At 34.5% G+C, this 13724-nt stretch overlaps 1 protein-coding gene across 13 annotated transcripts in view; it reads right to left on the bottom strand.

The window, feature by feature from the left end:
• Positions 1 to 792: 792 nt before the first annotated feature.
• The window catches only part of WDPCP (WD repeat containing planar cell polarity effector), a 405181-nt gene continuing 392249 nt past the window's right edge, over positions 793 to 13724 (bottom strand). For 3 of the 13 annotated variants that reach the window (XM_036996612.2, XM_036996613.2, XM_036996617.2), the window contains one exon: positions 4737 to 5409. In XM_036996612.2, coding sequence (XP_036852507.2) covers positions 5359 to 5409 — 51 coding nt within the window. In that variant the 3' untranslated portion in view covers positions 4737 to 5358. Of the gene's footprint in view, positions 4198 to 4736; positions 5410 to 6039; positions 8475 to 11453; positions 12179 to 12204; positions 13395 to 13724 lie in introns of those variants that run through there. The other 10 variants (XM_073212492.1, XM_073212503.1, XM_073212463.1 and 7 more) reach the window with 8 other exon arrangements.

Below are 13724 nucleotides of genomic sequence, written 5' to 3'. Positions count from 1 at the left end.
GTTTGAAAAAGACAGATGCACCCCTATGTTTATTGCAGCACTATTTACAATAGCCAAGAAATGGAAGCAACCTAAGTGTCCATCAGTAGATGAATGGATAAATAACATGTGGTACATATACACAATGGAGTATTATTTGGCCATAAGAAGAAAACAAATCCTACCATTTGCAACATGGATGGAGGAGTGAAATAAGCCAGGTGGAGAAAGACAAGTACCAAATGATTTCACTCATATGTGGAGTATAAGAACAAAGAAAAACTGAAGGAACAAAACAGCAGCAGAATCACAGAACCCAAGAATGGACTAACAGTTACCAAAGGGAAAGGGACAGGGGAGGATGGGTGGAAAGGGAAAGATAAGGGCAGGGAAAAGAAAGGGGGCATTATGATTAGCATATATAATGTGGGGGAGTGCTTGGGAAGGGTGGTACAACACAGAGAAGATAGGTAGTGATTCCGTGGCATCTTGCTGCGTTGATGGTTGGTGGCTGTGGTGGGGTATGTGGGGGGGGGGCTTGGTGAAGGGGGAACTTAGTAAACATAATGTTCTTCATGTAATTGTAGATTAATGATAACAACAAAAAAAAGGCTATTGATTCTTTTTAAAATTTAGATCCAAGTGGGGTTTGTTCTGGTACAGAATGTGACAGGAACAAAATTTTTCAAACAGTATCTGCCACAGTACAATTTATTGACCAATCCATACTTTCCCCATTGATTTTCCAACATGTGTGTCATATATTAAATTCTTATATATAATTAGACCTATTTCTCATTCCTTCTTCTATTTCATTGATCAGTCTATTCTAGAAGCAAACTCACTCCATTTTTGTTGCAGCTATTTTTATTGAAGTATCATTGATATACAACATATTGGTTTCAAGTATATAACACAGTGGTTCAGCAGTTACCCATTTTATTAAATCCTTACCCTATTAGTGCAATAACTATCTGTCAACACATTTATTGATTGTAAAAGTTTTTTGTGCTGTCTATAGGGTCTTCTATATACAGTGTCATTATGTCATCTACAAACAGTGACAATCTTACTTTTCCTTACCAATTTGGATGCTTTTTATTTATTTTTCTGGTTTTCTAGGACTTCTAGGACTATGTTGAGTAGAAGTGGGGAGAGTGGGCATCCTTTGTCTTTTTCCTGATCTTAGAGAAAAAAACTATCAGCTTTTTTTGCCATTGAATATGATATTATCTGTGTTTCTTATATATGGCCTTTATTGTGTTGATATATGTGCTCTCTTTGATCACTTTGTTGAGAGTTTTTAGCATGCATGGTAAAATTTGTCAAATGCTTTTTCAGCATCTATTGAGATGATCATATGGTTTTTATTCTTCTTTCCTTTTGTGAATGTGGCATATCACATTGATTTGCAGATATTGAACCATCCTTGCATCCCTGGGATAAGTCCTACTTGATTGTGGTGACTGATATTTCTGATGTATTTTTGAATCTGGTTTGCTAATATCTTGAGAGTTTTTGCATCAGTGTTCATTAGGGATATTATTGCTCTGTAGTTTTCTTTCTATACAGTATTTTTTTCTTGTTTTGTAATCAGGGTGATTCTGTCTTCATAGAATAAATTTGGGTGCTTTCCTTCCTCTTCAATTTTTTTGGAATAGTTTGAGTAGTACAGGTATTAACTCCTCTTTAAATGTTTGGTAGAATTCACCTGTGAAGCCATCTGGTTCTGGATTTTGTTTGTTGGGAGTTTTTTATTGCTAATTTGATTTCATTACTAGAAATCAGTCTGTTCAATATTTCTATTTCTTCCTGATTCAGTCTTGGAAGATTGTATGTTTCTAGGAATTTATTCATTTCATCTAGGTTGTCAGTGCTGAACTTTGCTACTGATCTCTTACCTAGTTGTAAAGACAGTCATCAAATGAACAAAAGGTATGATAGACCAGGAAATGTGGTTTGTATTTTTGGTTAATGACTAGTTACTAGAAAAATTGAGGAAAATGTTGCAATCTTGTCAAAGCTACATCTTTCTCAATGTAATTTTTCTTAAAAAAATTAAGTTTTGTTTATTGTGATAAAGACTAGGAATAGTAAAACAATAATTTGCAGTTGACTCTCTATCTATTTTTAATATGACTCACATATTATGTATTACTAAAATTTCTCCAGAGCTGTAGCAGACAGAAAAATCCATTTTGAGTTAGAAATGGGGAGAAAAATCTTAAGTATAAAAGTCTGCAATCTAATTATCTTTCAGTAAGATTTAAATACATAATTTACCTCATGCAATACTTGGAAAAGATGTTGATTATTGTAAACATTTACTATTACAAAACATAAGCCATATGCTAATGAATGGATGTCAAGAACTGTGAGGGGTCTGAGATTGATTTTTATCCCACTTGCAAGCTAACAAGTTACCTAGCTACAGTTTGAGCTTAGTAGAAGACCCGAGACTCTTGGGTCAGAGACAAAGGGCAGTTTATTGTAGCAATGGTAGCTACATCATCAGGTTATTTTGGTAGAAGGCACTGATCTCCTGAACACCATTCCTACAGGGTGATGTGAAGAGAGCCAGCTAACAGTGTAGACTCAGTGGGCTGTGTAAAGGATAGGAACTCTAAGCGTAAGGAACTAAATCTTTTTTTTTTTTTTTTTTGAGAGGGCATCTCTCATATTTATTGATCAAATGGTTGTTAACAACAATAAAATTCAGTATAGGGGGGTCAACGCTCAATGTACAATCATTAATCCATCTCAAGCCTAATTCTCGTCAGTCTCCAATCTTCTGAAGCATAACGAACAAGTTCTTACATGGTGAACGAATTCTTACATAGTGAATAAATTCTTACATGGTGAACAGTACAAGGGCATTCATCACAGAAACTTTCGGTTTTGATCATGCATTATGACCTATAAACAATCAGGTCAAATATGAATATTCGTTTGATTTTTGTACTTGATTTATATGTTGATCCCACATTTCTCCCTTTATTATTATTATTATTATTTTTATTTTTAATAAAATGCTGAAGTGGTAGGTAGATGCAAGATAAAGGTAGAAAACATAGTTTAGTGCTGTAAGAAGGCAAATGTAGATGATCAGATGATCAGGTGTGTGCCTATGGACTAAGTATTAATCCAGGCTAGACAAGGGCAGCAAGACATCCACGGATGCAAAAGATTTCTCTCAAAGCAGGGGGGGGGGTGAGGTTCTGAGCCTCACCTCTGTTGATCCCCAAATTCTCACCTGATGGCCCCCCTGCGACTGTGCCTGTCTTAGGTTGTTCCTCCCTTGAGGAATCTTACCTGTCTCTGGCTAACCAGTCATCTTCCGGGGCCATACAGGGAAATGTAAAGTTGGTAAGTGAGAGAGAAGCCATATTGTTTGCAAAGGTTAGCTTTTTACTTCTTTGCAGATTTATGCCCTGTGGCTTCTATGCCCAGCACTTGTCTCGAGGTATCTTTACCACCTGGAGGAATTATGATACTCGGTAACTTCGATATGAGGCACGAATTCTATTTAAGGGTTGTAATTAGGAAGGAAGAAGAAAAGCTATAGATGTAGCATATGAAGGAAACATGGGAGGATTGATTATTTCTTTGACATATCTTCTTGTAGAGTACCTTAAGTATGTATAGGTTTTAAACTACTAACTAATTTGCACACACATATTAACATAATAGGAATACGGTGACATAAACAAAGCAAATCTATAATTACCATCCATTTCCAGTGAAGCCAAGAAAACCATTTAGGCACCCTAGGCATTTGTGAAAATTTATCTATGATATGATGGATATTGTCCAACTGTACTTGAACCATCAAACAAATTAAAGCAGCCCATTTCTGGGATCTGTTCACATCCCGTATGTTCTTTTAACCATAGATAGTCTATAGTCATGAGATTTTGGAGTGCTACAACTTGCACCCCTCCCAACTCCTGGTTGAGTTCCAACAGTACAGATCCGGTCAAATTCGTTGTCTCACTGTATGCACATGCCAGCCTAGACATCTCCCTCCTCATTCCTATGGCAAGTCCAGGAGATGGTGGGCTGGATGCAGCCACAACCGCAGCATCGTCCGGATCCCTGTGGAGGCTTTTTGATGATTATCCCCCGGCACAAGTCCTCCAGAGAGTGCTGATGCCGGAAGCTCCTCCTCATATCGTATCTTAGTTCATTTTCTGGGTATCCAAGCTAGGCCTTGATCTTCTGCATAGAAACAAACAGACCCTTTGCCCACACTTTGACATGCCCTCTATACCACTGTGCAGAACTCATTGGAGGTCAGCACACAGTAACTGCTTTTTTTTTTTTTTCAATTAAGAGAAAGGAATATTATCAGAAAAGAGTACCTCCATAGCTGATCATCTGACACCCTTTAAGTGATCAACATTAAGGATATTTAAAGCATGCGTTGATCTTTGATTTACCAATAGTTTTATCCTGTTAAGGAGTAATCCCCCTTTTCTTTCTTTCTTTCTTTCTTTCTTTTTTTTTTTTTAATTTTTAATCTACACTTACATGAAGAATACTATGTTTACTATGCTCTCCCCTATATCAGGTCCCCCCTAACAACCACATTACGGTTACTGTCCATCAGCTTAGCAAAATGTTGTAGAGTCACTACTTGTCCTCTCTGTGTTGTGCAGCCCACCCTCCCCTTTCTCCCTCCCCCCATGCATGCTAATCTTAATACCCCCCTTCTTCTTCCCCCCCCTTATCCCTCCCTGCCCACCCACCCTTCCCAGTTCCTTTCCCTTTGGTACCTGTTAGTCCATTTTTGGGTTCTGTAATTCCACTGCTGTTTTGTTCCTTCAGTTTTTCCTTTGAGGAACTAAATCTTTTATAAAAGGCAGCAAGAATGCTTGTCCTTTGCCCAGAGGAGACAGTACCTATATTTCAAGGGGCAGTCAGTGCCTTATAGTAGTACTTCCACAGACCCTTGGGAAATTGTCTCCTAAAAATGGATCTGGGCTGAAAATTTTGCTTAATAAAGACTTTATTCATAATGCAAACTAATAATGTAAACAAGATCACAAGAGGGAATCTTTAAAGTACTTGAGAGAGCCAAGTTTAAATTAAAATACTTTTGGAGCATCTTATAATGTACAATTTAAGAAACTTCCAAAATTTTACATTATTGAAAATAAGTTAGGGACTTTTACTTAGGATGACTTTGCCGTTATACTGCATGGTTTTGAAGCTAATACAACTTTACATTGAAAATATTCTGAACTTAAAACTCTTAAGTAATTCATACTGTCTTTCCTCTTTTTAATCCATACAAGATTTTAATCTGGTTCAGGCCATGAAAAAGTTTAGATGTGAAATGTGGGTTTCTTTTGTAAGTTAAAAAAAGTTTCTTATTATTTACACCAAACCGAAATGGACCATTCTGAGAGAATCACCATCTCCAATTTCCTGAAAGTAAACAAAAATAATTAAAACCATGTTTAAGCAGACAGTAAAAAATAATTGACTTTTAATCTTTAGTATTTTTGATTTAAATATTTAAAAACAGACAAAATAAAATAGTTTAAAATGCACTGTATATACATAAACAGGAGAATTGTGTATTTATTTTACTCTTAAAATGTTGATACAGTGTTCATAAAAATCAGTGAAGAGAAACAATATACGAAGCATTAAAAGGCAAAGAAGGAATGACAGGCTGTTAGTTCAAATGTGGAAGCATCTGAAGGCTCCTACAATGAATAGTTGCAAACTGTAGGTCATCATTTATGATTCCAGCCATTTTATTTTATAATACTATATATTCTAAAAGTTCTCGTGCAGCATATATTTCTTTATTTTGGGGTTTTACTAAATATTTGATAGTAGCTCTTGAGGTAATGATTCATAGAAAAGACCATGGTTTTATTAGCTCTTTATACATTTTATGAAACTGCAAAGAGATACTAATAAAAACCCTATCTACTTCCCATTTCTTATTTTTTTTTCATACCTCCACCACCTGCCCACCCCTACCCTAACCCCATCAAATATAGAAAAACAAGGGATTGTATGATAGGATTCTGAAATTGGAAGATGTTTAAACATAAGACTAAAGATGAGTGATATTATTTGAAAAATAATACAGTGTGGACATTTTTGAAAGTTTCAAGACAACCTACTTATAATTGAAATAGTAAAGGGCTTGAAAAGAAAAGAGAGTGAGGATAAGCCAACATCACAATTGGAGATATTTCTCTTGCTTAAAAAGTTTGTTTTAAAGTTATCCCTTAAGTTATATCTTGGAAGTTCTTTTTACTAAGAGACTTTCAGAAAGTCATTGCATTATAATGTTTAAAGTTGTCAAATCTCAAAGAAAACAGGTATAGGGCTGGCAAGTGAGGTAATCATATATGTATGCATGTACCTGTGAATCCCAATGTATACAAAATTAAAAAATGAAAACCAACCTGGAAAAACAGGTAACAAGAAGATGAGTAATTTTAAATTGCCTGGGGCTTGCATGTGTGCTGGCAAGTTCATAGCTTTTAGGTAGCTTTCAATTTAAAAACAAGAAAACATTGAAAGCACTGACATCTAAAAAATGTAAGTTCCAACTCTTGGTTTATATGTTACTATATCAAAGTCTATTTTCTACACCACTAGAATGGTCATTAAGAAACTTGGAGTTAGCTTTTGGTCCTGTTTACTAACTGGCAGAAATCCTAGGTAAATTGTTTTATTTTCCTAATATCTGGATATAATTGTTGCTGGAAAGCCAGACTTTGCATACCTAAAATGTATCATCTGGTTCAGCTATATTCTTTATGTTCTTTAGTGTCTTATGTTAGTAATTGCATTTTAAAAAGAAGAAATCATAGAATTCTCAAGGACCTTCCAGGACTTAAAATTTTTTTTAAATTTCCTTTAAAATCCATCCTATTTTTAAAAGTCTTGCTTCAGGGCATTTTCAAGGTTTCCATGCTAGCATGCTCTATGCTAAATAACCTTGACTTACACCCCTATTTACCATAGAAGAATATTTTGATGATTAATGAAGTAATATATTTTGTATACTGTTACTTAATCATTATTGAAAATAAAATGTAATTGTTAAATAAAATTTGAAATACAGAAAAGTAAAAAATTTACCTGTAGTTCCACCAGTCACGTAAAACTATGGTTTAATTATGTATTTGCTTCTAGTCTCTTTTTTCCGCATATATGTTGTATTTTTTTAAACACAGCTGAAACCATATTTTTTGAGTCTCATGCTCTACTGACTGAGCTAGCTGGGTAGCAATGAAATCATTTTGTTTATACAATTCTATATAGTTTTTATGTTTGGGGATTTTTGGCCCTACTTTAAACACTCTTCAGTTCTATATATCTTTATTTCTAGTGGCTAAATTTTATTCCATTAAGTACTGTAGTTTTACTTAACCATTTTTATTTTGCGGAGTGGGTTAATTTATATTGTTCCTATGTTTTTTTCTCTTATTATAAATAACTATGATAGGCATTCTTAGGCATGAAATTGTTTTGTGTTTTGGATATTTCCTTGGTGTAGAGCTGTAGAAATAGAATTATTGGACCAAAGCTTCTCAAATTTTAGGCCTTTGGATAAGCACTGCAGAATTGATAGTTTTGTTTGTTTTTTTCCCAGTTTGGGAGGAGGTGATTTTGTTGATAGCAGGAAGCTATAGTTTCAACAGAGGCTGATTTTCATTATATTATGTACTAAAATTGTGCTCACCCTTGACTGAATGGCTATATGCTGATTCTTGTAATAATTTACTGCAAAAGAGGGTTTTCCCCAGTCCCTCATTTAATTTTGACATATAGTGAAGTGCATTTTCTGAGCCAAACCCTATTTCTATTACCTAATGATCACTGATACCAGGTCACTTTCTTTTAAACAAATTCTGTAGACAAGTTAAACTTGGCTAAAAACTGCATTGTGACCTGTTCACTTAATTGAGATATCTTTTAAAAAATATACTAAGTGATCATTTCATTATTTCATGTTAGGTTTCCCCTGTGGTGTCTCACATTTCTGATTTGGTTTAACAACAGTTAAGTCCCAAAGTATATCATTTTAGAGATAGAAGAAACCTTAAAAGTTTCCAAATCTGAAATACTTTCATTTTACAGATGAGAAAACCAAGGCTTATTTGGGTTAAGTGTTCTGTCCATAGTCACTCAATCAGTGGCACAGCTGGGATTAGAACTTAGTTCTTATTTCTGTGAAATGCTTTTTCGACTACGGTTTTTTTCACATAGTAACAAATAACATGTGTTCCACAGGCTGCTTTCTGATTAACTCCTTTGATTGCCTATTCTTGTCATTTAATGCTCTTATTTACAGGCATGGGAGTAGCCCGCACTTGTGTGACAGGAGATGCTTTCTTGAGTAAGTTGTCCAGTTACTCAAGTTTCTCTTTTGAATATTAACTCCGCCTCTTGCATATTTGGTATCATATAGGGATTCCTTTTTAATCAAGATTCCAGAGTTGTGGTGCCTGATGTTCTTTCTAGAAAATAAAATTTAAAACTGTTTACAGTCTAGCACTCACCAAAGGTTGGCGTGAGGCTTCTAGTATTTATGAGACAGGGTAATAGATGAGCTAACGGTCTAACTTTCCAACTTCCTCTGTGTTAAGTACAACATCAGAAAAGAATGTGCTTTGAACACATCATCTTAATTTTATATTCTACCTGAATTCAGTTTAAATATGAATTCAGGTTAAATATAACACCCTCAGCTTTATAGAAGACTTATTATAAAACATCTATGTGAATAGGATTTCTGTCTTTTTCAAAACCCTATGTGAAGACACGCTTAGTTTCTTTTTCTGTTTTCTAACACAGGCATTCTTGAATGTGAATCCAGTTTTGGAGAGATGTTTCTATTCAGATGAGTTTACCATTTGCATACTTTAAAGAATTAAGTCAGTAAGTACAATAATAATGAAAACTATGTTTTGGAATTTACAAAATGCTTTCACATTACCTAATTTGACAGAAGACTCCTATGATGTTACTAAGTATAGTTATTCCCACTTTATAGCTTAGGACATAAGAATATAAAGAGGTGCGTGGCAGTGAAGACGTAGTAGAATAAAACTGGAACTGAGATCTTTTGCCTATGAATCCTGTATTCTTTCTGTCACACGATGATGCCTTCCAAAGTAAATCTATTTCTCTTTTTTGCCTTAGCCTTTCCAAAATTCAGAGCTAAACTCAGTTTTAATTTGTATAAAACAGCCTAGATATTTAATGACACCTCTTAAATCTGCAACTCTTCATTGACTTTTGCTTTATGTAATTTTAATTTAGATATTATATATAAAATACTTTTGTGAATTGCCCCATCTTTCATAAAATAGAAAGGTCATAAATATTAAGATAAATTGGTTCATATCTATGAAGAATAATCACTGTATTATAGCTGTGTTGACACTTTTGTTTTTTACTGAATGGTTTATCTAACTGTCCTATTTGTGAATATGCTGATACTGACTCTCCTGTTGAGGGGATATTTTACCACTGATTCTATCTCAACAAATATTTGGAGACGGTGTCATCCATCAAGAAGATTAATAAACTTTATGATAGTATTAATGAATACAAAAATTGCTACTTTTATCACACTTTTAGAAATCACATACTTACACTTCATTTATATAAGGTGTTATTTAATAATGTGGGTAATTGTCAGTATGTAAACATTGGGGATATATACATGTATATATACTTATATGTACATACACATATATATTCTCTATCTGCACTACTCTCTCCTGGCTGGGCTCAACCCTCCTGGATGATAGTAAGAATAGAGCAATATAAGCAACCAAGTGCTTTATCTGTCATAATTCCACATCAAAAAATGAGTTCCTAATGTTTCCAAGTTCAAGATTTCTTCTAGACAGTATTCCAATGAGTAGTACAGGCAAGACAATATGGATATAGAACTACATTATTTATTCCTCACTTGTCTATGACTAGAGTCAGTGGTAGGAAGCAAGAGGTATGCTCCTAGGAACTCATTCCAATATGCAAAGTACAACTTAGCCTCTTTAAAATTTAACTATTAAAGTTAATTGGAGAACTCAGATTTTTTCCCTGCAGCTTTTGTCGTTAGCAGAAACCCACCCCAAACTCGTCCCTAGAGCTGGCTAGACCTCTAGTGGTTTTATTTCTTTTTCCTTTAATTACTTTTTTATTGTGGTGAAATAATACATAACAAAATTTACTATTTTAACTATTCATGCATTTTCTAATTCATTTTTTCTTCATTGTGGCTGACTCTTAAAATGTGTTTGAAATTGTTTTTCAAAATAGTTCTGGGGAAAATGAGCAAGAATCTTCTTAAAGTGGATAACATCCATCAGAGAGCAGACTACTAAATTGTAGAGCAACTGAGTTTAATAAGATCACTGTGAAGATGGTCTATAAATTTTAAAAGGGATGAGGAATTGGTTCAGAGTTGTGGAATTATCTTCTTATTGAAGGGAAAAATTGTCACAGCATTTTTTTCCCACAAAGGCTAATATAAATTGTTCTTCAAATGTTATTTCAAGCTAAGACATGGCAACATAATTCTCTTTTCATGTTTTTCTGCAAAAGAGAGTATGAACATGGGAATCTGAAGGACAAACTTTTTCTTGAGAAGCTGTAAATTGGCAGTAATGTATACTACTAGAGAAAAATTTAGCTATGTAGTTAACAAATGTTTTGACAGCAAGTTTATTCAAAGCATCAATAAACTTTACACCTAGATCTTTTTATATATTCCTCCAGAGGTTTTTACTCAGTGAATTGTCTTAGAATTAAAGTCCATATTCTGTTCAGGACCAAAGCTATGTCATGATTAAAAGAAGCAGTGATTAAATAGTGTCACTTCTTACTTTAATTGTAAACTAGATTTAGGACTGAGAAGAATATGAACTTTAAGAAAATTGCATAAGCAAAAGTCCTTTGGAGATTGATGGAGGTGAATAGATATATAATATAATAATAATATGGGTATAATATATATTATATATAATACACTTATACATTTAAGATTTGTGCATTTCATTGAATGTACATTTTATGGGGGAAGGGGAAGGACTGTAAAGAAATATTAAACTCTAGTTAATAATATGCATGCTAAAGTGGCTAAAGGGGTGGAGTTTATGGATGTCTGCAACTTACTTTGAACTCTGTCAAAATATAAGATGGAGTGATAGAAGGACTGGTTGATGGATAGATACATGATAAAGCAATTATTGTGAAACTGTATAGAATCCAGGTAGTGGGTATGTGGATGTTTATTGTGCAGTTCCTAAAAATTCTTTGTATTTTTTGAAATTTTTCATCATAAAATGTTGGAGAAATAGTTTTAATGATACGATACCTAAATTAACATAGGTCTAGTTTGGTTCAATCAATGTTTATTGACACAGTATGCCAAATGACATCACAGCTATTAGGGATATATAACAGTGAAATGACTCAGACTCTTTCAGGTGGAGGGTAGCAGGAGATGAAATTGGAAGGAATGTATAGTTAGGTAATGGAGAGTCTTATATACCATAATAAGGAGCTTGAACTTTATCCTATGAGTTTAAGGCAGGGAATGATAGGTAGATTACTCCTACAACTTTGTGGAGGCTAAATTTGAGGTAGTGGTGGCAGTGGTGGGGATAAAGACAAGTAGATTAATTAGGAAGCAATATTCTAAGTACAGATGATTAAGACCTGAATCACAGTGGGGCTAGATTTTTATATTTAGGAGCAATAATCAAGAGAATTTGATGATTGGTTTGATTAGTTGTGAGTGGGTTATAGGGAATCAAGAATGACAAATACCATATCAAAGAAGGAGAAAGTTGGGGGCTAGAGGGTAAAATGATGAGATTTTAGTATTGGATATGTTATGTTTTAGACATCTTAAAATGACAAGATCAGGTCCAAGATGGAGTTGCTTATGCTAAGCCCCATGTCAGCAAAACAAAACTAGGTTTCTGTGTTGGCTCTCCTAGAAAAGGAAGGCTGAAGTCAACCAGTTAGCACTTGCCTGCTAAGCACAAGTTTCCTAACCTTGCTCCTTATAAGGAAAACAATCATGCTTTAAATAATTAACAAATGCCCAGTTTAACTTCCTTGTTCCTGCTTATTTTGGTCTATAAAATCTCTTGCCTTTTACAGCCCTTTGGAGCTCCTTTCCATCTGCTAGATTGAATACTGCCTGATTCACAAATCATGAAATGAAAGGTTACTAGATCAGTAAATTGTAGAAAAATTTCCTTTAACAGATATTATCTAGTCAAAGAGATGCTTATTCATTCATTCATTCCTTTTATTTGACAAATACTGAATACAGATTTCCATGGCTGCTGCTAATGATAAGATGTGAGCAAAATGGACACACATATTGCCTTTAAGAAATGTAAGTCTAGTGGGAGAGATAATTAAACCAGAAGGTAAAATAAATTGATATTTGAGGTGATAGGAGAAGTGTAGGATGCTATAGAACTTCACAGAAGGGACAATTAACTCAGTCTGGCAATGGCTTGCAGGAGCAGGATACATTAGTTTGGACTGAAGGTATCAGTTAATGTCTTTCTGTTTCTGATTCCTGAGAGCTGATAAAAATATCAAAGGATAATATAGAGGCATATGCAGCTGTTCCCCTGTCTCTTCCTTTCCTTGAGGCTCCTTAATCCTTGAGACATTGATATTAGACCGATTAATGACCCTACAACAAAATCTTAGTACCCTTAAGAATGATGCTTAATCTACTCTGCCTATGCTGATAAATGGAACAACAAAATTTGGATGATAGCACCTATTTACAACAGTTTGCTGAATACTTTAAGGCAACATTGAAACCTACTGCGCAGAAAAAAAAGATTGCTTTCAGAATGTTACTGCTCATTGACAGTATTCCTGGTGACCCAAGAGCTCCAGTGGAGATGTATAAGATTAATGTCATTTTCGTGCCTGCTAACACAACATTCATTCTGCAGCCCATGGATAAAAGAGTAATTTTGACTTTCAAGTCTTATTATTGAGGAAATATATGTTGTAAGACTATAGCTGCCATAGATATTGATACCTCTGATCTGTTGCATCTGGGCAAAGTAAATTGAAAACCTTCTGTAAAGTTTTACATTTTAGATGTCATTAAGAACATTCATGGTTCATAAGAAGTCAAAATATCAACATTAACAGGAGTTTGGAAGAAGTTGATTCCAACTCTCAGGGATAACATGGATACAAGACTTCAGTGGAGGAAGTAACTGCAGGTATGGCAGAAATAGCAAGAGAACTAGAATTAGAAATGGAGTCTGAAAATGACTGAATTGCTGCAATCTCATAATACTTTAATAGGGAAGGAAATGCTTCTTATGGATGAGCAAAGAAAGTGGTTTCTTGAGATGGTGAAGATGCTGTGAAGGTTGCTGAAATGACAACAAAATATTTAGAATATTACATAAACTTAGTTGATAAAGTAGTGGTAGGGTTTGAGCGGATTGACTCCAATGCTGTAAGAAGTTCTACTGTGGCTAAAATGCTCCCAAACCATATCACAGGCTACAGAGAAATCATTCATGAAAGGAAGGAATTAATGCAACAAACTTCATTGTTGTCTATTTTGAGAAATTGTCACCACAACTTCCCCAGCCTTCAGCAACCATCCCAACCTTTAGCAGCCATCACTCTGGTCAGTCAGCAGCCATCAACATTGAGGCAAGAAGATTACAACTTGATGAAGCACAGATAGTGGATAA

This window comes from Manis javanica, chromosome 1 (assembly GCF_040802235.1).
Source record: "Manis javanica isolate MJ-LG chromosome 1, MJ_LKY, whole genome shotgun sequence".
Classification (NCBI taxonomy): Eukaryota; Metazoa; Chordata; class Mammalia; order Pholidota; family Manidae; genus Manis; species Manis javanica.
The sequence above is the reverse complement of the archived record's forward strand: the minus strand, read 5'-3'. Positions and strand labels throughout refer to the sequence as shown.